The sequence below is a fragment of the Salmo salar genome, chromosome ssa22, assembly GCF_905237065.1.
Source record: "Salmo salar chromosome ssa22, Ssal_v3.1, whole genome shotgun sequence".
Lineage (NCBI taxonomy): Eukaryota > Metazoa > Chordata > Actinopteri > Salmoniformes > Salmonidae > Salmo > Salmo salar.
The window spans coordinates 53,494,915-53,521,988 of record NC_059463.1 but is presented as its reverse complement, the minus strand read 5'-3'; the positions used below and the strand labels follow the sequence as shown (position 1 = coordinate 53,521,988).

Here is a 27,074-nt window from a genome sequence, read left to right as displayed (position 1 = left end):
GTTGAGATCGGTGTAGAAGAACTTGACTGGTCTGCACAGAGCCCTGACCTCAACCCCATCGAACACCTTTGAGATGAATTGGAACGCCGACTGCGAGCCAGGCCTAATCGCCCAATATCAGTGGCCAACCTCACTGATGCTCTTGTGGCTGAATGGAAGGAAGTTCCCGCAGCAATGTTCCAACATCTAGTGAAAAGTCTTCCCATACGAGAAGAGGCTGTTATAGCAGCAATGTTCCAACATCTAGTGAAAAGCCTTCCCAGACGAGAAGAGGCTGTTATAGCAGCTCCATTTTAATGCCCATGATTTTGGAACAAGATGTTCGACAAACAGGTGTCCACATACCTTTGATCATGTAGTGTACCTCTCTCTCTCTCTCGCTCATCCCTCTTTCCCTCTCTCATCTCTTGTTTATAGAATGTCAAGCAGGGATTACTGTACATCAAGGCCTCGGGCACAGTGGATGATTTAGTTTCTGAATATCTGGTAAACAAGTGTTGTATCGAACTACAGGAATCCAACTGCAGGGCAAGTTAGACTCCTAGTGTGCGTCCCAAAACTGTACCCTATTCCCTAAATAGTGCACTACTTTTGACCAGGGCTACATAGGGAATACGGTGCCAATTGGGACCATCAACAAGCTGTTTCTCTCTGATGATAAATCAACAGGTACATTTTTTTAATACCGGTATCATGGCTTTGACATAAATAAAATCACAGTAAATCTACAGTCAATCAGAAAATACTTTGATGTTCACAAACAAGACTTTGTGACGCCATTTTTCCAAACCTAGCCAACTATTACCGACGAGCAGCATTGTAGAAACTAAATACATTACAAAGGAACGTCTTGATTAGTGCTATGTTAGCTAGCTACATAGTTGCTTTTGTATCATAAGGTGTAGTACTGAAACTATCGAGGTTACCTAGCCAGCTACACGTTCAAACAAAGTCAACAACGCTGCCACTGCTAGCTAGCCTACTTCACCAGCCAGCAGTACTGTATCATCTTCGTCATTTTAGTCAATACATTTTTTGCAACGTAAGCTTAACTTTCTGAACATTCGAGAAGTGTCGTCCACTTGTCATTCCAATCTCCTTTGCATTAGCGTAGCCTCTTCTGTAGCCTGTCAACTATGTGTCTGTCTATCCCTGTTCTCTCCCCTCTGCACAGGCCACACAAACGCTTCACACCGCGTGGCCGCTGCCACTCTAACCTGGTGGTCCCAGCGCGCATGACCCACGTGGAGTTCCAGGTCTCCGGCAGCCTCTGGAACTGCCGGTCTGCGGCCAACAAGGCAGAGTTCATCTCAGCCTATGCTACCCTCCAGCACCTCGACTTCTTGGCACTGACGGAAACATGGATTACCACAGATAACACTGCTACGCCTACTGCTCTCTCCTGGTCTGCCCACGTGTTCTCGCATACCCCGAGAGCATCTGGCCAGCGGGGTGGTGGCACTGGAATCCTCATCTCTCCCAAGTGGACATTCTCTCTTTCTCCCCTGACCCATCTGTCTATCTCCTCATTTGAATTCCATGCTGTCACAGTTACCAGCCCTTTCAAGCTTAACATCCTTATCATTTATCACCCTCCAGGTTCCCTTGGAGAGTTCATCAATGAGCTTGACGTCTTGATAAGTTCCTTTCCTGAGGATGGCTCACCTCTCACAGTTCTGGGTGACTTTAACCTCCCCACGTCTACCTTTGACTCATTCCTCTCTGCCTCCTTCTTTCCACTCCTCTCCTCTTTCGACCTCACCCTCTCACCTCCCCCCTACTCACAAGGCAGGCAATACGCTTGACCTCATCTTTACTAGATGCTGTTCATCCACTAATCTCATTGTAACTCCCCTCCAAGTCTCCGACCACTACCTTGTATCCTTTTCCCTCTCGCTCTCATCCAACACTTCTCACTCTGCCCCTACTCGGATGGTATTGCGCCGTCCCAACCTTCGCTCTCTCTCTCCCGCTACTCTCTCCTCTTCCATCCTATCATCTCTTCCCTCTGCTCAAACCTTCTCCAACCTATCCCCTGATTCTGCCTCCTCAACCCTCCTCTCCTCCCTTTCTGCATCCTTTGATTCTCTATGTCCCCTATCCTCCAGGCCGGCTCGGTCCTCCCCTCCTGCTCCGTGGCTCGACGACTCATTGCGAGCTCACAGAACAGGGCTCCGGGCAGCCGAGCGGAAATGGAGGAAAACTCGCCTACCTGCGGACCTGGCGTCCTTTCACTCCCTCCTCTCTACATTTTCCTCTTCTGTCTCTGCTGCTAAAGCCACTTTCTACCACTCTAAATTCCAAACATCTGCCTCTAACCCTAGGAAGCTCTTTGCCACCTTCTCCTCCCTCCTGAATCCTCCTCCCCCTCCCCTCCCTCCCTCTCTGCGGATGACTTCGTCAACCATTTTGAAAAGAAGGTTGACGACATCCGATCCTCGTTTGCTAAGTCAAACGACACCGCTGGTCCTGCTCACACTGCCCTACCCTGTGCTTTGACCTCTTTCTCCCCTCTCTCTCCAGATGAAATCTCGCGTCTTGTGACGGCCGGCCGCCCAACAACCTGCCCGCTTGACCCTATCCCCTCCTCTCTTCTCCAGACCATTTCCGGAGACCTTCTCCCTTACCTCACCTCGCTCATCAACTCATCCTTGACCGCTGGCTACGTCCCTTCCGTCTTCAAGAGAGTGAGAGTTGCACCCCTTCTGAAAAAACCTACACTCGATCCCTCCGAAGTCAACAACTACAGACCAGTATCCCTTCTTTCTTTTCTCTCCAAAACTCTTGAACGTGCCGTCCTTGGCCAGCTCTCCTGCTATCTCTCTCAGAATGACCTTCTTGATCAAAATCAGTCAGGTTTCAAGACTGGTCATTCAACTGAGACTGCTCTTCTCTGTGTCACGGAAGCTCTCCGCACTGCTAAAGCTAACTCTCTCTCCTCTGCTCTCATCCTCCTAGACCTATCTGCTGCCTTTGATACGGTGAACCATCAGATCCTCCTCTCCACCCTCTCCGAGTTGGGCATCTCCGGCGCGGCCCACGCTTGGATTGCGTCCTACCTGACAGGTCGCTCCTACCAGGTGGCGTGGCGAGAATATGTCTCCGCACCACGTGCTCTCACCACTGGTGTCCCCCAGGGCTCTGTTCTAGGCCCTCTCCTATTCTCGCTAAACACCAAGTCACTTGGCTCTGTCATATCCTCACATGGTCTCTCCTATCATTGCTATGCAGACGACACACAATTAATCTTCTCCTTTCCCCCTTCTGATAACCAGGTGGCGAATCGCATCTCTGCATGTCTGGCAGACATATCAGTGTGGATGACGGATCACCACCTCAAGCTGAACCTCGGCAAGACGGAGCTGCTCTTCCTCCCGGGGAAGGACTGCCCGTTCCATGATCTCGCCATCACGGTTGACAACTCCATTGTGTCCTCCTCCCAGAGTGCTAAGAACCTTGGCGTGACCCTGGACAACACCCTGTCGTTCTCTACTAACATCAAGGCGGTGACCCGATCCTGTAGGTTCATGCTCTACAACATTCGCAGAGTACGACACTGCCTCACACAGGAAGCGGCGCAGGTCCTAATCCAGGCACTTGTCATCTCCCGTCTGGATTACTGCAACTCGCTGTTGGCTGGGCTCCCTGCCTGTGCCATTAAACCCCTACAACTCATCCAGAACGCCGCAGCCCATCTGGTGTTCAACCTTCCTAAGTTCTCTCATGTCACCCTGCTCCTCCGCTCTCTCCACTGGCTTCCTGTTGAAGCTCGCATCCGCTACAAGACCATGGTGCTTGCCTACGGAGCTGTGAGGGGAACGGCACCTCCGTACCTTCAGGCTCTGATCAGGCCCTACACCCAAACAAGGGCACTGCGTTCATCCACCTCTGGCCTGCTCGCCTCCCTACCTCTGAGGAAGCACAGTTCCCGCTCAGCTCAGTCAAAACTGTTCGCTGCTCTGGCACCCCAATAGTGGAACAAGCTCCCTCACGACGCCAGGACAGCGGAGTCAATCACCACCTTCCGGAGACACCTGAAACCCCACCTCTTTAAGGAATACCTAGGATAGGATAAAGTAATCCTTCTACCCCCCCCCCCCCCCTGAAAGATTTAGATGCACTATTGTAAAGTGGTTGTTCCACTGGATATCATAAGGTGAATCCACCAATTTGTAAGTCGCTCTGGATAAGAGCGTCTGCTAAATGACTTAAATGTAAAATGTAAATGTAGCATGTAGAACATGTATAATCTGAATCACATATAGAATGTAGAACATGTATAATCTGAATCACAAATAGAATGTAGAACATGTATAATCTGAGTCACATACAGAATGTAGAACATGTATAATCTGAATCACATATAGAATGTAGAACATGTGTAATCTGAATCACATATAGAATGTAGAACATGTATAATCTGAATCACATATAGAATGTAGAACATGTATAATAAACTCCCTGACATTCTCTCTCTCTCTCTCTCTCTCTCTCTCTCTCTGTCTCTCTCTGTCCCTCTCTCTGTCTCTCTCTCTGTCACTCTCTCTCTCTCTCTCTCTCTCTCTCTCTCTCTGTCTCTCTCTTTCTCTCTCTCTCTCTGTCTCTCTCTCTCTGTCTCTCTCTCTCTCTCTCTCTCTGTCTCTCTCTCTGTCTCCCTCTCTCTGTCTCTCTCTCTGTCTCTCTCTCTCTGTCACTCTCTGTCTCTCTCTCTCTCTCTGTCTCTCTCTCTCTATCTCCTCTGATTTGTAGGAGCGGCTGTGTGTTACGTTTCAGTGTCAGTGTGTGCTCGTCACGTCGTCGCCAGACAAACGGCTGTCAGCTCCTCTCATTACTCTTCTGATTAACCTGGGATCTCTGACCCACTGGGACTCTGACCCACTGGGACTGTCTGATGCGCACGCACGCACGCACGCACGCACGCACGCACGCACACACACACACACACACACACACACACACACACACACACACACACACACACACACACACACACACACCCTAGAGCAGCTGGCATGAGAGCAACAGTCAGACAATCCCACCTTCTGGTGCCCTGTGTCATGACTGTCCTGTGAGGATCCAAATAGGTCAGATCAGCATTGCAATAAATGACTTCAACCAGACCCCCTCTCACACGCAGAGGGGGGAGGGGGGGGACTGGTGGGGGTTAACACCTCACACCCTGTTGTAAATCAAGGACAGAACATCCAGACACCCCTCTCCAATGTTCACCAAAGGCCTATGTTCCTGCCGAAACTCTAACCACGTTCTAAAGCGAATCCTAGAACAATATTTCAAACATAGAACGTTGGGAATGGTCAAAGGTCATGAAGTGTCCATCTGATGCGTTGTGCGTGAAATTCGAAAAATGATGAAAGTGTTTTTGTTAAAGGAGGGACATGATTTTAGGAGCCATAAGAGATAATAGTTGTACATAACTTTGTACAAGTGACAAGTCACTCCCCAGAGTGAGGTCAGAGAGCGTGTCAGTCTGACAGAACCGCCCCTCTCGAACAAATTGCATAAATGATGAGTAACAAAACTAACATATCAGACCAGAAAGATGTGAAGCTGCAGCTGCACGTTTCAAGTGGTGGGACTCTGAATCTCAACACGAGGTAGAGACGATAAAGTCACCTCCCGGACAATCACTGGTATGGCTGATTAGTTGTTCTAAGTAAAGTATCTAGAAAAGTGAATTGAAGTGGGACCATCCTACTACTCTGCTCAAACCATCGTACTACGCTACTCTCATCACCCCACTGGGAACCATCGATAAGGCTGGCTAGCCTATCTTCAACGAAGCATCATCAAGCGTGAATGGAAGGAAAATAAACTCTGTAGTTCTGTTCAGGACTACAGGACAAGTCACTGGATACCGGACAACTACAAAGAAGGACAACAGTATAAGACTTGTCAGAACCATTTTGGACAATCAGAGCCTTACAAGCATGCCGTGAAAGGCCCAACCCCCTTTCCAAGGCGGCCCGGTTCAGAGAGATACATGGCGAACCAAGTTATTTTCATGTAAAAAATGATTTCTTACTCAAGGTGGGCGGCGGTTCGTATGCAAAGTATAGGAGTACTATAAGTGAGAGTAGTAGATTTTGCAGATGCAAGGAGGTTACGACTGTTCAGAATGATGATATGATACGAGGTTATGATTAATAAGTTGACTGTTTATAGATGTGATCGGTAAATACCTTGTAACTCTTTAAATAAACGCTCTCGAGGTGCGCTAGATCCAATGAGTTAATTGTTACATGACTAATTTAAATCGGGTAACAATTAAACATATTTAGGTTGATTAGATATATAACAGTCTTCAGATTGTTAGAAGTCAAGTCACGACACCAGCGAACAACCGTCCCCTATGTCTGTCTCTGTCACAAACACTTCTCCCCTCTGTCTATCTGACACTGCAGCCGGTCACACACACACCGGTGAACAATCCTCACAGATACTCACTGATCAGAAACACACGTGTACGCACGCACGCACGCACGCACGCACGCACGCACGCACACACACACACACACACACACACACACACACACACACACACACACACACTAGACCTCTCTCTCTCAAGACATATTCATGCAAATTCATTGCAATCTGATCTCTAAACAGACTGGAGGAAGAGAAGGATCCATTTTCTATCCACGGAGAAGTTAGATCATGTCGATGATGAATTTGTCTGAGGTAACTGACTAACTGTAATGGATTTGCTATTTTGTCTGTTTGACGTAGTTAAGCTGTTTGACTGTCATGATCATTATCAATACAACTTTACACAAGAAAACTATTTACAGCGCGCACTAGAGGTATTTTTAAACCCACTTTCAGGGGGATATAATTCATCATATTGTGGTTTATTTACACTTCCACACCTGACAGATAGATAAGGAACAGACAGGTAAACTTCCACACCTGACAGATAGATAAGGAACAGACAGGTACACTTCCACACCTGACAGATAGATAAGGAACAGACAGGTAAACTTCCACACCTGACAGATAGATAAGGAACAGACAGGTACACTTCCACACCTGACAGATAGATAAGGAACAGACAGGTACACTTCCACACCTGACAGATAGATAAGGAGCAGACAGGTACACTTCCACACCTGACAGATAGATAAGGAACAGACAGGTACATTTCCACACCTGACAGATAGATAAGGAGTAGACAGGTACACTTCCACACCTGACAGATAGATAAGGAGCAGACAGGTACATTTCCACACCTGACAGATAGATAAGGAGCAGACAGGTACATTTCCACACCTGACAGATAGATAAGGAACAGACAGGTACACTTCCACACCTGACAGATAGATAAGGAACAGACAGGTACATTTCCACACCTGACAGATAGATAAGGAGCAGACAGGTACACTTCCACACCTGACAGATAGATAAGGAGCAGGCAGGTAAACTTCCACACCTGACAGATAGATAAGGAACAGACAGGTAAACTTCCACACCTGACAGATAGATAAGGAGCGACAGGTACACTTCCACACCTGACAGATAGATAAGGAGCAGACAGGTACATTTCCACACCTGACAGATAGATAAGGAGCAGACAGGTACATTTCCACACCTGACAGATAGATAAGGAGCAGACAGGTACATTTCCACACCTGACAGATAGATAAGGAACAGACAGGTACATTTCCACACCTGACAGATAGATAAGGAGCAGACAGGTACACTTCCACACCTGACAGATAGATAAGGAACAGACAGGTACACTTCCACACCTGACAGATAGATAAGGAACAGACAGGTAAACTTCCACACCTGACAGATAGATAAGGAACAGACAGGTAAACTTCCACACCTGACAGATAGATAAGGAACAGACAGGTACACTTCCACACCTGACAGATAGATAAGGAGCAGACAGGTACATTTCCACACCTGACAGATAGATAAGGAGCAGACAGGTACATTTCCACACCTGACAGATAGATAAGGAGCAGACAGGTACATTTCCACACCTGACAGATAGATAAGGAGCAGACAAGTACATTTCCACACCTGACAGATAGATAAGGAACAGACAGGTACATTTCCACACCTGACAGATAGATAAGGAACAGACAGGTACACTTCCACACCTGACAGATAGATAAGGAACAGACAGGTACATTTACACACCTGACAGATAGATAAGGAGCAGACAGGTACACTTCCACACCTGACAGATAGATAAGGAGCAGACAGGTACACTTCCACACCTGACAGATAGATAAGGAGCAGACAGGTACATTTCCACACCTGACAGATAGATAAGGAACAGACAGGTACATTTCCACACCTGACAGATAGATAAGGAGCAGACAGGTACACTTCCACACCTGACAGATAGATAAGGAGCAGACAGGTACACTTCCACACCTGACAGATAGATAAGGAACAGACAGGTTAACTTCCACACCTGACAGATAGATAAGGAGCAGAGAAGTAAACTTACGCAATGTATTGCTCAGTCTTGTTGTACTTCTTGGCCAGGTACTTGGCTGAGGCCTTACTGGGAATCTTGACGAAGGACATCTCCTTTCCAAAGCGCGTCATGTTGCAGGGTGTATCACACACGCAGTAGTCATTATCTCTCTCCACCAGGAAGTCTATAAGGGGACACAACAAGGGGTTCAGTGTCCTTTATATGTAGTGCACTACAGCACGTTGTGGGGCGTGAGAAACAGACAATCCACTCAGCAAAAACTGGTTGAATCAACATTGTTTCCACATCATTTTCAACCACGTTTCCACATGAATCAACACGGAAAACTGATTGGATTTGGTTGATTTCACGTTGAATTCACATTAGTGGACAACTCAACCAAACGTAAATCAAAACTAAATGTTGAACTGACATCTGTGCCCAGTGAGAGGGAGGGATGGAGAGAGAGACTACATGACCAAAAGTATGTGGACACCTGCTCGTTGAACATCTCATTCTAAAATCATGGGCATTAATATGGAGTTGGTGCTCCCTTTGCTGCAATAACAGCCTCCACTCTTCTGGGAAGGCTTTCCACTAGATTTTGTAACATTGCTGCGGGGACTTGCTTCCATTAACAAGAGCATTAGTGAGGTCGGGCACTGATGTTGGTCGATTAAGCCTGGCTCGCAGTCGGCGTTCAATGGGGTTGAGGTCAGTGCTCTGTGGAGGCCAGTCAAGTACTTCCACACTGATCTAGACAAACCATTTCTGTATGGACCTGGCTTCGTGAACGGACAGAGATAGGAGGTTGTACTTACCCAAGGCAGGGTCGGCACACTCCTTGTACTGCTCTGGGGTACAGTATGGGGCATCTCCTGAGGAAAACATGACAGAGAGACAGAACACAACGTCCTGGATGAGGAAGAGGATGAAGAGGGGACATCTCTGTCATTACAACTCCTCGTTCTCTCGTCTTATGTAAAAAAAAATATATTATTTAACCTTTATTTAACTAGGCAAGTCAATTAAGAAAAAATTCTTATTTACAATGACGGCCTACCCCGGCCAAACACAGACGATGCTGGGCCAATTGTGCGTCGCCCTATGGGACTCCCAATCATAGCCGGATGTGAAACAGCCTGGATTTAAACCAGGGGCTGCAGTGACACCTCTTGCACTGAGATGCAGTGTCTTAGACCACTGCGCCACTCGGGAGCCCTATCTGCCTGGAGTACTCCTCATGTTGATCTGTCCTCATTTAATGACTGATGTCATCGGTCTTATCTTCCTGGAGTACTCCTCATGTTGATCTAATGTCCTCATTTAATGACTGATGTCATCGGTCTTATCTTCCTGGAGTACTCCTCATGTTGATCTAATGTCCTCATTTAATGACTGATGTCATCGGTCTTATCTTCCTGGAGTACTCCTCATGTTGATCTAATGTCCTCATTTAATGACTGATGTCATCGGTCTTATCTTCCTGGAGTACTCCTCATGTTGATCTAATGTCCTCATTTAATGACTGATGTCATCGGTCTTATCTTCCTGGAGTACTCCTCATGTTGATCTAATGTCCTCATTTAATGACTGATGTCATCGGTCTTATCTTCCTGGAGTACTCCTCATGTTGATCTAATGTCCTCATTTAATGACTGATGTCATCGGTCTTATCTTCCTGGAGTACTCCTCATGTTGATCTAATGTCCTCATTTAATGACTGATGTCATCGGTCTTATCTTCCTGGAGTACTCCTCATGTTGATCTAATGTCCTCATTTAATGACTGATGTCATCGGTCTTATCTGCCTGGAGTACTCCTCATGTTGATCTAATGTCCTCATTTAATGACTGATGTCATCGGTCTTATCTTCCTGGAGTACTCCTCATGTTGATCTAATGTCCTCATTTAATGACTGATGTCATCGGTCTTATCTTCCTGGAGTACTCCTCATGTTGATCTAATGTCCTCATTTAATGACTGATGTCATCGGTCTTATCTTCCTGGAGTACTCCTCATGTTGATCTAATGTCCTCATTTAATGACTGATGTCATCGGTCTTATCTTCCTGGAGTACTCCTCATGTTGATCTAATGTCCTCATTTAATGACTGATGTCATCGGTCTTATCTTCCTGGAGTACTCCTCATGTTGATCTAATGTCCTCATTTAATGACTGATGTCATCGGTCTTATCTTCCTGGAGTACTCCTCATGTTGATCTAATGTCCTCATTTAATGACTGATGTCATCGGTCTTATCTGCCTGGAGTACTCCTCATGTTGATCTAATGTCCTCATTTAATGACTGATGTCATCGGTCTTATCTTCCTGGAGTACTCCTCATGTTGATCTAATGTCCTCATTTAATGACTGATGTCATCGGTCTTATCTTCCTGGAGTACTCCTCATGTTGATCTAATGTCCTCATTTAATGACTGATGTCATCGGTCTTATCTGCCTGGAGTACTCCTCATGTTGATCTAATGTCCTCATTTAATGACTGATGTCATCGGTCTTATCTTCCTGGAGTACTCCTCATGTTGATCTAATGTCCTCATTTAATGACTGATGTCATCGGTCTTATCTGCCTGGAGTACTCCTCATGTTGATCTAATGTCCTCATTTAATGACTGATGTCATCGGTCTTATCTTCCTGGAGTACTCCTCATGTTGATCTAATGTCCTCATTTAATGACTGATGTCATCGGTCTTATCTGCCTGGAGTACTCCTCATGTTGATCTAATGTCCTCATTTAATGACTGATGTCATCGGTCTTATCTTCCTGGAGTACTCCTCATGTTGATCTAATGTCCTCATTTAATGACTGATGTCATCGGTCTTATCTTCCTGGAGTACTCCTCATGTTGATCTAATGTCCTCATTTAATGACTGATGTCATCGGTCTTATCTGCCTGGAGTACTCCTCATGTTGATCTAATGTCCTCATTTAATGACTGATGTCATCGGTCTTATCTTCCTGGAGTACTCCTCATGTTGATCTAATGTCCTCATTTAATGACTGATGTCATCGGTCTTATCTGCCTGGAGTACTCCTCATGTTGATCTAATGTCCTCATTTAATGACTGATGTCATCGGTCTTATCTTCCTGGAGTACTCCTCATGTTGATCTAATGTCCTCATTTAATGACTGATGTCATCGGTCTTATCTTCCTGGAGTACTCCTCATGTTGATCTAATGTCCTCATTTAATGACTGATGTCATCGGTCTTATCTGCCTGGAGTACTCCTCATGTTGATCTAATGTCCTCATTTAATGACTGATGTCATCGGTCTTATCTTCCTGGAGTACTCCTCATGTTGATCTAATGTCCTCATTTAATGACTGATGTCATCGGTCTTATCTTCCTGGAGTACTCCTCATGTTGATCTAATGTCCTCATTTAATGACTGATGTCATCGGTCTTATCTGCCTGGAGTACTCCTCATGTTGATCTAATGTCCTCATTTAATGACTGATGTCATCGGTCTTATCTGCCTGGAGTACTCCTCATGTTGATCTAATGTCCTCATTTAATGACTGATGTCATCGGTCTTATCTTCCTGGAGTACTCCTCATGTTGATCTAATGTCCTCATTTAATGACTGATGTCATCGGTCTTATCTTCCTGGAGTACTCCTCATGTTGATCTAATGTCCTCATTTAATGACTGATGTCATCGGTCTTATCTTCCTGGAGTACTCCTCATGTTGATCTAATGTCCTCATTTAATGACTGATGTCATCGGTCTTATCTTCCTGGAGTACTCCTCATGTTGATCTAATGTCCTCATTTAATGACTGATGTCATCGGTCTTATCTTCCTGGAGTACTCCTCATGTTGATCTAATGTCCTCATTTAATGACTGATGTCATCGGTCTTATCTTCCTGGAGTACTCCTCATGTTGATCTAATGTCCTCATTTAATGACTGATGTCATCGGTCTTATCTGCCTGGAGTACTCCTCATGTTGATCTAATGTCCTCATTTAATGACTGATGTCATCGGTCTTATCTTCCTGGAGTACTCCTCATGTTGATCTAATGTCCTCATTTAATGACTGATGTCATCGGTCTTATCTTCCTGGAGTACTCCTCATGTTGATCTAATGTCCTCATTTAATGACTGATGTCATCGGTCTTATCTGCCTGGAGTACTCCTCATGTTGATCTAATGTCCTCATTTAATGACTGATGTCATCGGTCTTATCTTCCTGGAGTACTCCTCATGTTGATCTAATGTCCTCATTTAATGACTGATGTCATCGGTCTTATCTTCCTGGAGTACTCCTCATGTTGATCTAATGTCCTCATTTAATGACTGATGTCATCGGTCTTATCTGCCTGGAGTACTCCTCATGTTGATCTAATGTCCTCATTTAATGACTGATGTCATCGGTCTTATCTTCCTGGAGTACTCCTCATGTTGATCTAATGTCCTCATTTAATGACTGATGTCATCGGTCTTATCTTCCTGGAGTACTCCTCATGTTGATCTAATCTCCTCATTTAATGACTGATGTCATCGGTCTTATCTGCCTGGAGTACTCCTCATGTTGATCTAATGTCCTCATTTAATGACTGATGTCATCGGTCTTATCTTCCTGGAGTACTCCTCATGTTGATCTAATGTCCTCATTTAATGACTGATGTCATCGGTCTTATCTTCCTGGAGTACTCCTCATGTTGATCTAATGTCCTCATTTAATGACTGATGTCATCGGTCTTATCTTCCTGGAGTACTCCTCATGTTGATCTAATCTCCTCATTTAATGACTGATGTCATCGGTCTTATCTTCCTGGAGTACTCCTCATGTTGATCTAATCTCCTCATTTAATGATTGATTTCATTAACACTGGTGTCCTTTCATGTTCTCTAGATTGGACAACCTCTTCTATTAGTGAGAACACAGTTAAAGAAAATACAGCAGCCTGATGTCCGAGATACAGGGAATTAGCTCCCTCCTGTCCTATAATTACAGTTATTCACATCCCTGCCGCACTGTTGACATTCAGTAAATATTGTTATTTACATCCCTGCCGCACTGTTGACATTCAGTAAATATTGTTATTTACATCCCTGTCGCACTGTTGACATTCAGTAAATATTGTTATTTACATCCCTGACACACTGTTGACATTCAGTAAATATTGTTATTTACATCCCTGTCGCACTGTTGACATTCAGTAAATATTGTTATTTACATCCCTGTCGCACTGTTGACATTCAGTAAATATTGTTATTTACATCCCTGTCGCACTGTTGACATTCAGTAAATATTGTTATTTACATCCCTGTCGCACTGTTCCAGTGAAATGCAGGTCTGGAGTGATGAGGGTTAATGAATGAGATCATGACAGAAGCTACAGAGGATGGTAGTGTCCCTAATGCACCGCTTATTTCCCAGAGGGTGCATTTCTTCTGACCAGAAACCTAGTCAAAACTTCTGACCTATATAGGGAATAGAGTGCCACTTGGGACACAGTGGAGGAGGGCGCTTCACTGTGCAGATTACTGATACTCTGGGGACACGTGTTTTCATAGCACACAGAAGAACTACTGAGAGACACTGCTACTGCTATTTCTAACAAGCACCAATTACAGGTGTTGGTTATGGAAACAATTTAGAATAAAGGCTAATAAAAGCTAGATTTGACATTTAGATCTAATCCAAAAATAAGTGGAACAGATATTATATTGTTTATCTGTCCTTGACACTGATTAGGGTGACAAACATTGGCATAGCAATTGTTCTGACAAATCCAGCACAACCAATGTAGTTCACTACTACCCATTTTATAATTGGGTGGTTCAAGCCCTGAATGCTGATTGGCTGAAATATCAGACCATATACCACGGGTATGACAAAACATTTGTTTTGTCTGTTCTAATTACATTTGTAACTTCGGGGGTTTGTGGTATATAGCAAAATAAACCACGGCTAAGGGCTGTATCCAGGCACTCTGTTGTCACGCCCTGACCTTAGAGATCTTATTTATTCTCTATGTTTGGTTAGGTCAGGGTGTGACTCGGGTGGGAATATCTATGTTTTCTATTTCTTTGTTTTTGAGCCGAGTGTGGTTCCCAATCAGAGGCAGCTGTCAATCGTTGTCTCTGATTGGGAATCATACTTAGGGAGCCTGTTTTCCACCTGAGTTTTGTGGGAGGTTATTTTCTGTTTACTATTCTGTTATCTGACAGAACTGTTGGCTTTTTGTTTTGTTACATTGTTCGAGTGTTTTCTGATCAATAAAAATCATGAACACTTTCCACGCTGCGCTTTGGTCCACTCATTCCGACGAGAGTCGTTACATCTGCGTTGCGTTGTGCGTATGAACTGCCCTTAGCGCCGTGATATATTACCATATGCCCTCAGGCCTTATTGCTTTAATAGATCACAGATAATAAATATAAGACATATAACAAAGATAATAAATAGAACAAAGATAATAAAGAGAATAAATATAAGCTTTTCTTTTGTGTCTTTCTGTATCTTTCTCATCTTCACCCAGTCACCCCCGTCTCTAAGATACACAATACATCACATTAGACGAACAGAGATAAAAACTTCACTACAGCAATGTCAACTAAATCTACTGAACCATAGCAGTGTGACGACACATGTTTTTAACAGTTTTGTTTGTGACTCTGAGTCATGGTTCCCTATAGAGTCAGTGACAGAGAGGATGACTGAGTCATGGTTCCCTATAGTGTCTGTGACAGAGAGGATGACTGAGTCATGGTTCCCTATAGTGTCTGTGACAGAGAGGATGACTGAGTCATGGTTCCCTATAGTGTCTGTGACAGAGAGGATGACTGAGTCATGGTTCCCTATAGAGTCAGTAACAGAGAGGATGACTGAGTCATGGTTCCCTATAGTGTCAGTAACAGAGAGGATGACTGAGTCATGGTTCCCTATAGTGTCAGTAACAGAGAGGATGACTGAGTCATGGTTCCCTATAGAGTCAGTAACAGAGAGGATGACTGAGTCATGGTTCCCTATAGTGTCTGTGACAGAGAGGATGACTGAGTCATGGTTCCCTATAGTGTCTGTGACAGAGAGGATGACTGAGTCATGGTTCCCTATAGAGTCAGTAACAGAGAGGATGACTGAGTCATGGTTCCCTATAGAGTCAGTAACAGAGAGGATGACTGAGTCATGGTTCCCTATAGTGTCTGTGACAGAGAGGATGACTGAGTCATGGTTCCCTATAGAGTCAGTAACAGAGAGGATGACTGAGTCATGGTTCCCTATAGTGTCTGTGACAGAGAGGATGACTGAGTCATGGTTCCCTATAGAGTCAGTAACAGAGAGGATGACTGAGTCATGGTTCCCTATAGAGTCAGTAACAGAGAGGATGACTGAGTCATGGTTCCCTATAGAGTCAGTAACAGAGAGGATGACTGAGTCATGGTTCCCTATAGAGTCAGTAACAGAGAGGATGACTGAGTCATGGTTCCCTATAGTGTCTGTGACAGAGAGGATGACTGAGTCATGGTTCCCTATAGTGTCTGTGACAGAGAGGATGACTGAGTCATGGTTCCCTATAGTGTCTGTGACAGAGAGGATGACTGAGTCATGGTTCCCTATAGTGTCTGTGACAGAGAGGATGACTGAGTCATGGTTCCCTATAGAGTCAGTAACAGAGAGGATGACTGAATCATGGTTCCCTATAGTGTCTGTGACAGAGATGTTGACTCAGCACTTGGCAGGGGGAAATGTTCCTACATTCTATCTTTTTCTAGGGGCCTTTGCCTCAATGACAGAAATCAAATTAAGATTAGGCAAGAAATGTGATTGGTGAAGTTTATAGTTAGTGTTTGGGGTGGGATTCGAACCAGCAACCTTGTGTATGGCAACCTGCCCCCCATGTTGAGCTTTTTTGGAAAACTCCACTGAGCCAGGACTTGGCTGAGGCTTGTGTACCAGTTGTAATTCTACAGGTATTGTGTGTGTATGTGTAAATGAGAGAGAGAGAGAGAGAGAGAAGCTTTGACTATGTACAGACACATAGTGAGCATAGCCTTGCTATTGAGAAAGGACGTCGTAGGCAGAGAAGTGAAGACAGGCTATGTGCACACTGCCCACAAAAATGAGGTGGAAACTGAGCTGCACTTCCTAACCTCCTGCCAAATGTATGACCATATTAGAGACACATATTTCCCTCAGATTACACAGACCCACAAAGAATTAGAAAATAAACCCAATTTTGATAAACTTCCATATCTATTGGGTGAAATACCACAGTGTGCCATCACAGCAGCAAGATTTGTGACAAGAAAAGGGCAACCAGTGAAGAACAAACACCATTGTAAATACAGCCCATATTTATGTTAATTTATTTTCCCTTTTGTACGTTAACTATTTGCACATCATTACAACACTGTTTATAGACATAATATGACATTTGAAATGCCTTTAAAAACATATGTTTCCCGTGCCAATAAAACCTCTTACATTGAAGTTGAAATGGAGAGAGAGAGAGAGAGGCTCCTACCAGGCATGTGTACCATGCGGCAGTTACAGTTCTCCACCAGGTAACGTGTCTCACAGTCGATACGGCAGGCCGTGAGGCTGTAGGAGCTGAAGAAGTCAGAGTCCATGGGAGTGGACTTGCAATCACCCCATGGGGGAGGCAGGTACGTCAGCTACAGGCGGGAGGGAGGGAGGGGGGAGAGAGAGAGAGAGAGAGAGAGAGAGAGAGAGAGAGAGAGAGAGAGAGAGAGAGAGAGAGAGAGAGAGAGAGAGAGAAGTCTGAGTCAATGGGGGAGAAAGGAACGTTAGTTAAAGAGGAGACAGAGAGATGGAAGGACACATTCTGCACATATACTGCTATAGAGGAGAGACAGACATCTCTGGGAACTCGATGAACAATGTTGTAGAAAAATAAAATAAACATTTTCTGTTGTTTTAGGCCTAAAGTCCTGGGTAGTTGCAGTGCAGGCTTTTGTTACAGTCCATCACTAACATTACCTCATTCTACTTTTCTACTAATCACAATAAGTTCAATCAGGTTAGCGCTGGGCATGAACAAAAGCCTGCACGACCCTGTATCTCTCCTTGCAGGGCTGGAGTTAGACACACTGGCTGTGTGTGAGTTAGCGAGGCCGAGGCCGCTGTATGTGTTTGTGTGTGTGTGTGTGTGTGTATATGTGTGTGTGTGTGTGTGTGTGTGTGTGTGTGTGTGTGTGTGTGTGTGTGTGTGTGTGTGTGTGTGTGTGTGTGTGTGTGTGTGTCTGTGTCTCTCTGTGTGTGTGTGTGTGTGTGTGTGTATATATGTGTGTCTCTCTCTCTCTCTCTGTGTGTGTGTGTGTGTAACCGGTGTGAAATGGCTATCTAGTTAGCGGTGGTGCGCGCTAATAGCGTTTAAATTGGTGACGTCACTTGCTCTGAGACCTGAAGTAGTTGTTCCCCTTCCTCTGCAAGGGCTGTGGCTTTTGTGGCGCGATGGGTAACGATGCTTCGAGGGTGGCTGTTGTCGATGTGTGGTTGGAACCCAGGTAGGGGCGAGGAGAGGGAAGGAAGCTATACTGTTACGTGTGTGAATTTGTGTATGTCTGTCTGTGTGTATTTACATTTACATTTAAGTCATTTAGCAGACGCTCTTATCCAGAGCGACTTACAAATTGGATGTGTGATGATGTAAGTACCAACACATTAACTAAACACATAGATCCTTATACCATATGGGTCAGAGTGGGGATTACTGAGTGTACCAGTACATGTTCACGCACACTCATTCTGTCCCATCTCCTCCCCAAAATCGAATTAGAAAACGATAATGATTTCTCTATTTGGTGTTTCAGATGGGAGGATTCATAGTGGTGCGAAGGCAGAATAAAATAGATTGAAATTAAACAGTGCTGGTCCCAATGGGCTGAGCAACACACAGTGTCTCACATGACACCCTATTCCCTATATAGTGCACTACTTTTGACCAGGGCCCTATTCCCTATTTAGTGTACTACTTTTGACCAGGGCCCATAGGTTGTAGGGAATGGGGTGCCATTTGGGATACAAAACTAGTTTTCTCTGGGTTTGTCCAACTCATCATCTGTTTCATACCTGTGTGAAGATCCAGCCGTCTGAATAATGATTTCACCATGCTTGGTGGTTCCCTATTCACTACACAACCAGCCATACAAGCCACCTACATTCATTGTACCTTTGGAAAGCATTTGTGGAGGCTTGATTCCGTGAGTCTTTGTGCATTTGCAACTGTCTGTGAAAGGCTTTAGGCTTTTTAATGGAAACCGCCATCTCAGTAAAAAGAGAAACAAATGGCTGTGTTGTTTAGTTTTCAACCAGAGTTCCTCCAATTGAAAGCTACTGGCTAATTCGCTGAGGCTGAAGTGAGTATAAATGTTTTATAGGCTTTAGCCTATGAGTCTGTACGCGTGTGTGTGTGTGTGTGTGTGTGTGTGTGTGTGTGTGTGTGTGTGTGTGTGTGTGTGTGTGTGTGTGTGTGTGTGTGTGTGTGTGTGTGTGTGTGTGTGTGTGTGTGTGTGTGTGTGTGTGTGTGTGTGTGTGTGTGCATGTGCGTGTGTGTGTGTTTGTATGTGTGAGTAAGTAGGAGAGAGAGAGCGTGAGGAAAGACAGAGAAAGAGAGCCGAGGAGAGCTCTCTGAATTATCTTCATTAGAAGTAGAGTAGGGGATAGTGGGGTAAATTTAGCAAAAAGGGTAAGTTGAGCCAGCCTTGTTACAATATGTATAATTTTACCAAATATTTAGGAAGAGGTCATAATGTCATGGAGTCTGTGAAGAAGAAACCACATGGAAAAATCAAGTTAGGTCCAAAAAAACAGACTTTCACCAAGTCAAATGAATTTATTGTGTTAGAGGTTTCACGATGCTGGTATCTAAACCAAAGTAGATCATTTTAAGATTGTTCTATACATCAGGTCTCTATCATTTTCAATATGAAGTCCTACATCTAGCATGGAAGTGCATCCTTGTAGTTCTGTGGGCTAACATAGTCAAAATGTTAGAAATTGAGCCAATGGCCATGGTGTAAATTGAGCCAAAGATTGAGCCAATGGCAAATTGGGCAAATTGAAGTGGGATATTGTTTAAAAAAAGTACAAATTGGTTGTTAGCCGTTAAACCTGTGTTAAAAGATGCTTATAATGATTAAAGGACAAAAAGTGGTTGTGATTGTATTGAATTGTGTTTGGGAAATAAAGGTTGTGGAAATATTTCATTCAGTGCAGAAATCTGTAGACGGCTTAATCCCATGGCTCAACTCACCCCATGCCCAGGGAAAATTGTGCCAAGAGACCACTTTGTTTGGACATGGTATGTTTTCAAAACGATAATGTTTACATGAAGTTTGATTATTTCCAGGGATACACAACATCCTGAAATATATATAAAAAAAATATTTCATTTAACCAGGAAAGACCGTTAAGACCAAAATCTTATTTGCAATGACCACCTACCCCAGCCAAACCCTAACAACACTGGGCCAATTGTGCACCACCCTATGGGACTCCCAATCAAGGACGGTTGTGATAGAGCCTGGAATTGAACCAGGGTCTGTAGTGACACCTCTAGCACTGAGATGCAGTGCCTTAGACCACTGCGCCACTCGGGACATATCTTTTTGATGGAGTGATGCTGAGTGCCAATGTAAAAAATCCTTATCTTAAAGGCCGTGCAGTCAAAAACTTGATCTTCCTGTGTTTTACAGTGCATTCGGAAAGTTTTCAGAGCCCTTGACTTCTTCGTTTTTTATTACGTTACAACCTTATTCTAAAATGTATTAAATAGTTTTTCCCCTCATCAATCTACACACAATATCCCATAATGACAAAGCAAAAAAAGGTTTTTAGATTTTTTCCCTAACATTTACATAAGTATTCAGACCCTTTACTCAGTACATTGTTGAAGCACCTTTGGCAGCGATTACAGCCTCGAGTATTATTGGGTATGACGCTACAAGCTTGGCACACCTGTATTTGGGGAGTTTCACCCATAATTCTCTGCAGATCCTCTCAAGCTCTGTCAGGTTGGATGGGGTGTGTCGCTGCACAGCTATTTTCAGGTCTCTCCAGAGATGTTAGATCGGGTTCAAGTCCAGGATCTGGCTGGGCCACTCAAGGACATCCAGAGACTTGTCCCGAAGCCACTCCTGCGTTGTCTTGGCTGTGTGCTTAGGGTCGTTGTCCTGTTGGAAGGTGAACCTTTGCCCCAGTCTGAGGTCCTGAGCGCTCTGGAGCAGGTTTTCATCAAGGATCTCTTTGTACTTTGCTCCGTTAATCTTTCCCTAAATCCTGACTGGTCTCCCAGTCCCTGCCGCTAAAAAACATCCCCACAGCATGATGCCACCACCATGCTTCACCGATGGGATGGTGCCAGGTTTCCTCCAGAAGTGACGCTTGGCATTCAGGCCAAAGACTTCAATCTAGGTTTCATCAGACCAGAGAATCTTGTTTCTCATGGTCTGAGAGTCAATTAGGTGCCTTTTGGCAAACTCTAAGCAGGCTGTCATGTGCCTTTTACTGAGGAATGGCTTCCGTCTGGCCACTCTACCATAAAGGCCTAATTGGTGGAGTGCTGCAGAGATGGTTGTCCTTCTGGAAGTTTCTCCCATCTCCACAGAGGAACTCTAGAGTTCTGTCAGAGTGACCATCATTTTGTTGGTCACATCCCTGACCAAGGCCCTTCTCCCCTGATTGCTCAGTTTGGCCGGGTGGCCACCTCTAGGAAGAGTCTTGGTGGTTCCAAACTTCTTCCATTTAAGAATGATGGAGGCCACTGTGTTCTTGGGGACCTTCAATGCAGCAGAAATGTTTTGGTACCCTTCCACAGATCTGTGCCTCAGTTCACCATCCTGTTTCAGAGCTCTATGGACAATTCCTTCGACCTCATGGCTTGGTTTTTGCTCTGTCATGCACCGTCAACTGTGGGACCTTATATAGACAGGTGTGTGCCTTTTCAAATCATGTCCAATCAATTGAATTTACCACAGGTCGACTCCGATCAAGTTGTAGAAGCATCTCAAGGATGATCAATGGAAACAGGATGCACCTGAGCTCAATTTCGAGTCTCATAGCAAAGAGTCTGAATAATAGTTTTACATTTTTTATACATTTGCAAAAATGTCAAAAAAACTGTTTTCGCTTTGTCATCATGGGGTATTGTGTGTAGATTTAAAATAATTTAATCAATTTTAGAATAAGACTGTAACAAAATGTAGAAAAAGTCAAGGGGTCCGTATCCTTTCCAAATGCACTGTATACATATAGTTCCACACTATGAGTTTGGAATAATACTGTGAAATTGATGATGATGCCCATTTAGTGTTTTTTTAAAAGAACGCCTGAAATTTCTGCCTGTTTTGGTGTGTTGGAGACCAATAAGAAAGCGAGTTCCAAACCTCTGCCAATAACATATCGTTTTCACGTTGCCCCTCCCCACTCTGACCACTCAGACAGTCCGAGCAAAATTCTTCCTTGAGAAATTACTCTTTGCTTAGAAGCTATTTTGTTTCTATTTGGACAATTTAATTGAAAAAAATCAGGTACTTAATTGTTACCTAGAAATGGTTTGATATTAGGATAAAAACGACTGCATCAGACCTTTCATTTATATATTTGCACCAAAACAGTTTCACACTAATGGAGAGCTTTGGAATGAAAGGGTTGAATGTGACTGTATTGCATTAGATTAATGAAAGCTGGGACAGAACCTCTCTCTAATGCTGGCAGTGTCAGTGTGTGTTTTGGTGTGTGTTCAGTACAGGTCTAATCAGGCTGCGGTGGGATTATGTATGCTGATGGTGTTGTGGCTGCAGACCACGGGATGCCTACCTCTCTTTCTCCTCCTCTCTGTCTGTATGTCTCTCTCTCCTTTCTCTCTCTGTATCTCTCTCTCCTTTCTCTCTCTGTATCTCTCTCTGTATCTCTCTCTCTCTCTGTATCTCTCTCTGTGTGTATCTCTGTATCTCTCTCTCTCTCTCTCTCTCTCTCTGTATCTCTCTCTCTCTCTCTCTCTCTCTCTCTCTCTCTGTGTATCTCTGTATCTCTCTCTCTCTCTGTATCTCTCTCTCTCTCTCTGTATCTCTCTCTGTGTGTATCTCTCTCTCTCTCTGTATCTCTCTCTGTGTGTATCGCTCTCTCTCTCTGTATCTCTGTATCTCTCTCTCTCTCTCTCTGTATCTCTCTCTGTGTGTATCTCTCTCTCTCTCTGTATCTCTGTATCTCTCTCTCTGTATCTCTGTATCTCTCTCTCTCTGTATCTCTGTATCTCTGTATCTCTCTCTCTCTCTCTCTCTCTCTGTATCTCTGTATCTCTCTCTCTCTCTCTGTATCTCTGTATCTCTGTATCTCTCTCTGTATCTCTCTCTGTATCTCTCTCTGTATCTCTCTCTGTATCTCTCTCTGTATCTCTCTCTCTCTCTCTCTCTCTCTCTCTCTCTCTCTCTCTCTCTCTCTCGGCACACACAGACATTCACCGGACACACACACCAAGACATAAGTGGCCATGGCAGGATTGATAATATGAACAAATTCTTCTCCTATGTTCTTTTCATCATACGTATGTGCGCATTCACGTATACACACACACACACACACACACACACTATATACACAAACGTAATATTGTTGTATGGAGGTATTTTGTGTTGTAGATATGTAGTTGTGTAATGATGTTTTATGGTGTACTGTTTTTTGTTGTTGTGTGTGATGTGCCTTAATGTGTTATTTTTGCTGGACCCCAGGAAGAGTAGCTGCTGCCTTGGCAGGAACTATTGGGGATCAATAATAAACCCCAGGAAGAGTAGCTGCTGCCTTGGCAGGAACTATTGGGGATCAATAATAAACCCCAGGAAGAGTAGCTGCTGCCTTGGCAGGAACTATTGGGGATCCATAATAAACCCCAGGAAGCGTAGCTGCTGCTACAGGAAATGTTCTGGGCAAGTACTACAGTCAATATGTTGATACAACTTTGGCAGCCTTTTCCTCAAATTTGCTTTTTAAAAATCACCAGCTACAATAAATGCAGCCTCCGGATATCTAGGTTGCATAAAGTCCATTGAAGTTCTTTGAGGGCTGTTGTGGTATTGGCTTGAGGGGGGATATACACGGCCGTGACTTTAACTGAAGAAAATTATCTTGGGATATAATACCTCATTTGATTGTGAGGTATTCTAGGTCGGGTGAACAAAAGGACTTGAGTTCCTGTATGTTATCAGAATGACACCATGGGTCGTTAATCATGAAACATACACCCCGCTCTTCTTCTTCCCGGAGAGATATTTATTCCTGTCCATGAAATGAACTGAGAACCCAACTGGTTGGACCGACTCAGAGAGTATATCCCGAGAGAGCCATGTTTCCGTGAAACAGAGTATGTTACAATCCCTGATGTCTCTCTGGACAGAAACCCTCGCCCTGAGTTCGTCAACTTTATGATCCAGAGACTGAACATTAACGAGTAATATACTAGGAAGCGGTGGGTGGTGTGCGCGCCTCCTAATGTCCTTGTCCCATCGCGCACTAGTGACTCCGGTGGAGGGCCAGGTGCAGTCCATGCTGATACGCCCGCCAGTTGCATGGTGTTTCCTCCAACACATTGGTGCAGGTGGCTTCCGGGTAAAGTGGGCATTGTGACAAGAAGCTGTCACGAAGTGGCCCTTTTTGGGTGTATATCGTGGCTCCCCCCCTCTCTCTCTCACTCTCTCTCCCATATCAGGTTTTACAACAGTCATAAATACCTGCCATGCAGTATTGAGGGAGAGAGTCTATGGAGAACAAAGAGCTTCTCTTGCCAAAACTCCTAATCCCCAAAATGGGAGAATTAAACAATATTTATATTTTTGAGAATGTGGGAATGGTCCGTGGACACTTAAGGGACAGTCATGTCCATTGTGTTTAATTTGGTAATCTCATGAAGGACAGGAAACACACATAACTGTATCCCTTAAAGTGTACATTTCCCAGCTGTCAGGTTTACATCTACAGTAGATGTTCGATTAAATTAATTAGTAAATATGAAACTATTTGTGAGAAGATGTAATGTGATGTTGGCCTTCTAAACGAGATACTAAACAAGATACTTCTAAACGAGATACTAAACAAGATACTTCTAAACGAGATACTAAACAATATACTTCTAAACGAGATACTAAACAAGATACTTCTAAACGAGATACTAAACAAGATACTTCTAAACGAGATACTAAGGTGTAAAGTTTTAACTAGTCAGTGGCCACGCCCTGTGAGGCCAGACATTACATCAGGCGTCATGGAATCGCACCTTTTTCCACAGAGTATAAAACCACTTCCTACAAAATGTACAATAAGTCAGAGAACGCCGGGACAGAGTCCCCATGTTGGAATGGATACAATTCTATAGACCATTAGACTAGAAAACATGCAGCTGACGCTACATGTGAAATGGTTAAGAACTACAACTCTATAGGCCATTAGACTAGAAAACATGCAGCTGACGCTACATGTGAAATGGTTAAGAACTACAACTCTATAGGCCACGGAGATCATACAGCGTGTAGCGTTGGCTACATGGCTGGAAATGGTTCAGCTCTGAGACGATCGATCACTACAGAATAAGAGTAAATCCTAGACGTAGAATTACTAGTCTGCAGCTGGAAATTACGTAAGTCTAGTACGAGAATACCGACAACAGCAGAAGCATCTATTCTATGCAATGACCATCTGTACACCTGACGTATCCATTACAACAGACACTATCCAGAGCCGCTGAGAAAGCGACAACTACTAAAGACATTGTGACTTCTGGGGAAGTTAACCAGAGACTCTCTGATGAACTGACTCTCCAGCAGATGGACCGGCGAGTCCAACAGAGAAGACAACAACGACATACGGGAGTAAATTTACACATTGCAATTATTTTCGAATGAGTGGCCGTTCATGTGCAAAGGATTAGCATTTCAATGAATATAATTATCAACTGTGTGTCGTGACTCCATTTTGTCTTTCCCGCTTTTTATCTGTCCCCAGTCCTTTCCATTGTCTACCAAGCTGTCATACCGGTTTAGCCTACTAGGGACTTATCAATGCATTGTGTTAGTAACAAATAACTGTATTGTTTGTTTATGTAATTATGTGATTTGATTAGTTAGTTAGTAAATAAATAATTACGCCAATTTGTATATCGCTGATTCATTATGGAAGCTAGGGTTCATGCAGATATCCAAAGAGTTTGTGACGTTCAGTAATAAGAACTGATGAGGTAATAATAATACATTAATACAAGACTGTACTCGATAAGATATGAATTGAAAAATGTTACGTTTTGAATCCGGCATCGTTTTGCATATCAATTCACCATGTGCCATGGAATTGGTACATCGAAAATCTCTTCCCAACTATTTTGCAATTTATATGGTAGAGTTGTCAATATTTTGGTCCTTAAATGAAACTGGTATATATTTTTTATTTATCACAATTTTCTTTAACCATTTTTGGTGTTTAATGCAAGGCCGACAAACAAGTTCCTTACTTTTTCCCCTTCCACTTGCCTCATCAATGTTTGTGGTAATGCTGAAATTAGTTGGTTGTAATTTTGGGTAGAGCAGACATTTCAATATGTCTGTGTTAGCTGCATGTGTGACATCACTCCACCAGTCCTATTTATGTTATCATTTACAAAGATTATACCTTTTTTAGTTTTTTTTATCAATTAGTATATTTGAGTTTAACCACAGTATTTGTTGTATTATTTGTTCTGTCTTTTCAGGTGGATTAAACTGAACTTGTTTAAGAAACATCAATATTTTGGAGATTATTTTGTTTTCAAATAACCAAATGTGAGCAGTTGGAATCTGCATAAAGGGGAAAAGGCCATTCTTGAACATGGGGTGAGACATTCTTACTAATTTTACTAGAGAACCATTCAGGATTTAAGTCTAACTTTTGTATGACTGATGCTTTAGTGAGAGGTCTAATGCTTTAATATTTAATAGTTTCTGTCCCCCGAATTCATATTCATTATATAAATAGAACCTTTTACTTTTGTCTGGCTTGCCATTCCAAATAAAATTGAATATTTTTTGTTAATATAATTGAAAAAGCAGGTCACTAGGTGTAGGCAAAACCATAAGCAAATAGGTAAACTGTGATATGACTAAAGAGTTAATTAGGGTGATTTTTCCACAAATAGACAGGTATTTTCCTTTCCATGGTAGCAATATCTTGTCTATTTTTGCTAACTTTCTATAAAAATTAATTGGAGTGAGATCATTTCTTTCTTTCTGGATATGCATACCGAGTATGTCCACATCCCTGTCAGACCATTTTATTGGTAAACTACACAGTCATGGAAAAGTTGAATTTTTTTGTGATTCAATACGTAACATAGTAGTACACTTATCATAATTTGGTTTTAATCCAGAGAGGTTAGAAAACGTATCTAGATCCTATGAGGCTGTGGAGAGATTCTAATTGTGGTTTTAAAAAGAAAATATGAATCATCAGCGTACAATGACACCTTTGCTTTTTATCCCTGGATTTCTAATCGCTTAATAGTATAGTTGGATCTAATTTCAACAGCTAACATTTCAATGGCAATAATACATAGATATGACTATAGTGGACAACCTTGTTTTACTCCTCTTGACAGTTTAAATC

At 43.5% G+C, this 27,074-nt stretch overlaps 1 protein-coding gene across 3 annotated transcripts in view; it reads right to left on the bottom strand.

The window, feature by feature from the left end:
• The window catches only part of asic1b (acid-sensing (proton-gated) ion channel 1b), a 383,533-nt gene that overhangs the window by 10,141 nt on the left and 346,318 nt on the right, over nucleotides 1-27,074 (bottom strand). For all 3 annotated transcript variants that reach the window (NM_001139984.1, XM_014168200.2, XM_014168201.2), the window contains 3 exons: nucleotides 16,957-17,107; nucleotides 9,277-9,333; nucleotides 8,486-8,639 (listed from right to left, as the gene is read on the bottom strand). In NM_001139984.1, coding sequence (NP_001133456.1) covers nucleotides 8,486-8,639; nucleotides 9,277-9,333; nucleotides 16,957-17,107 — 362 coding nt within the window. The remainder of the gene's footprint in view (nucleotides 1-8,485; nucleotides 8,640-9,276; nucleotides 9,334-16,956; nucleotides 17,108-27,074) is intronic.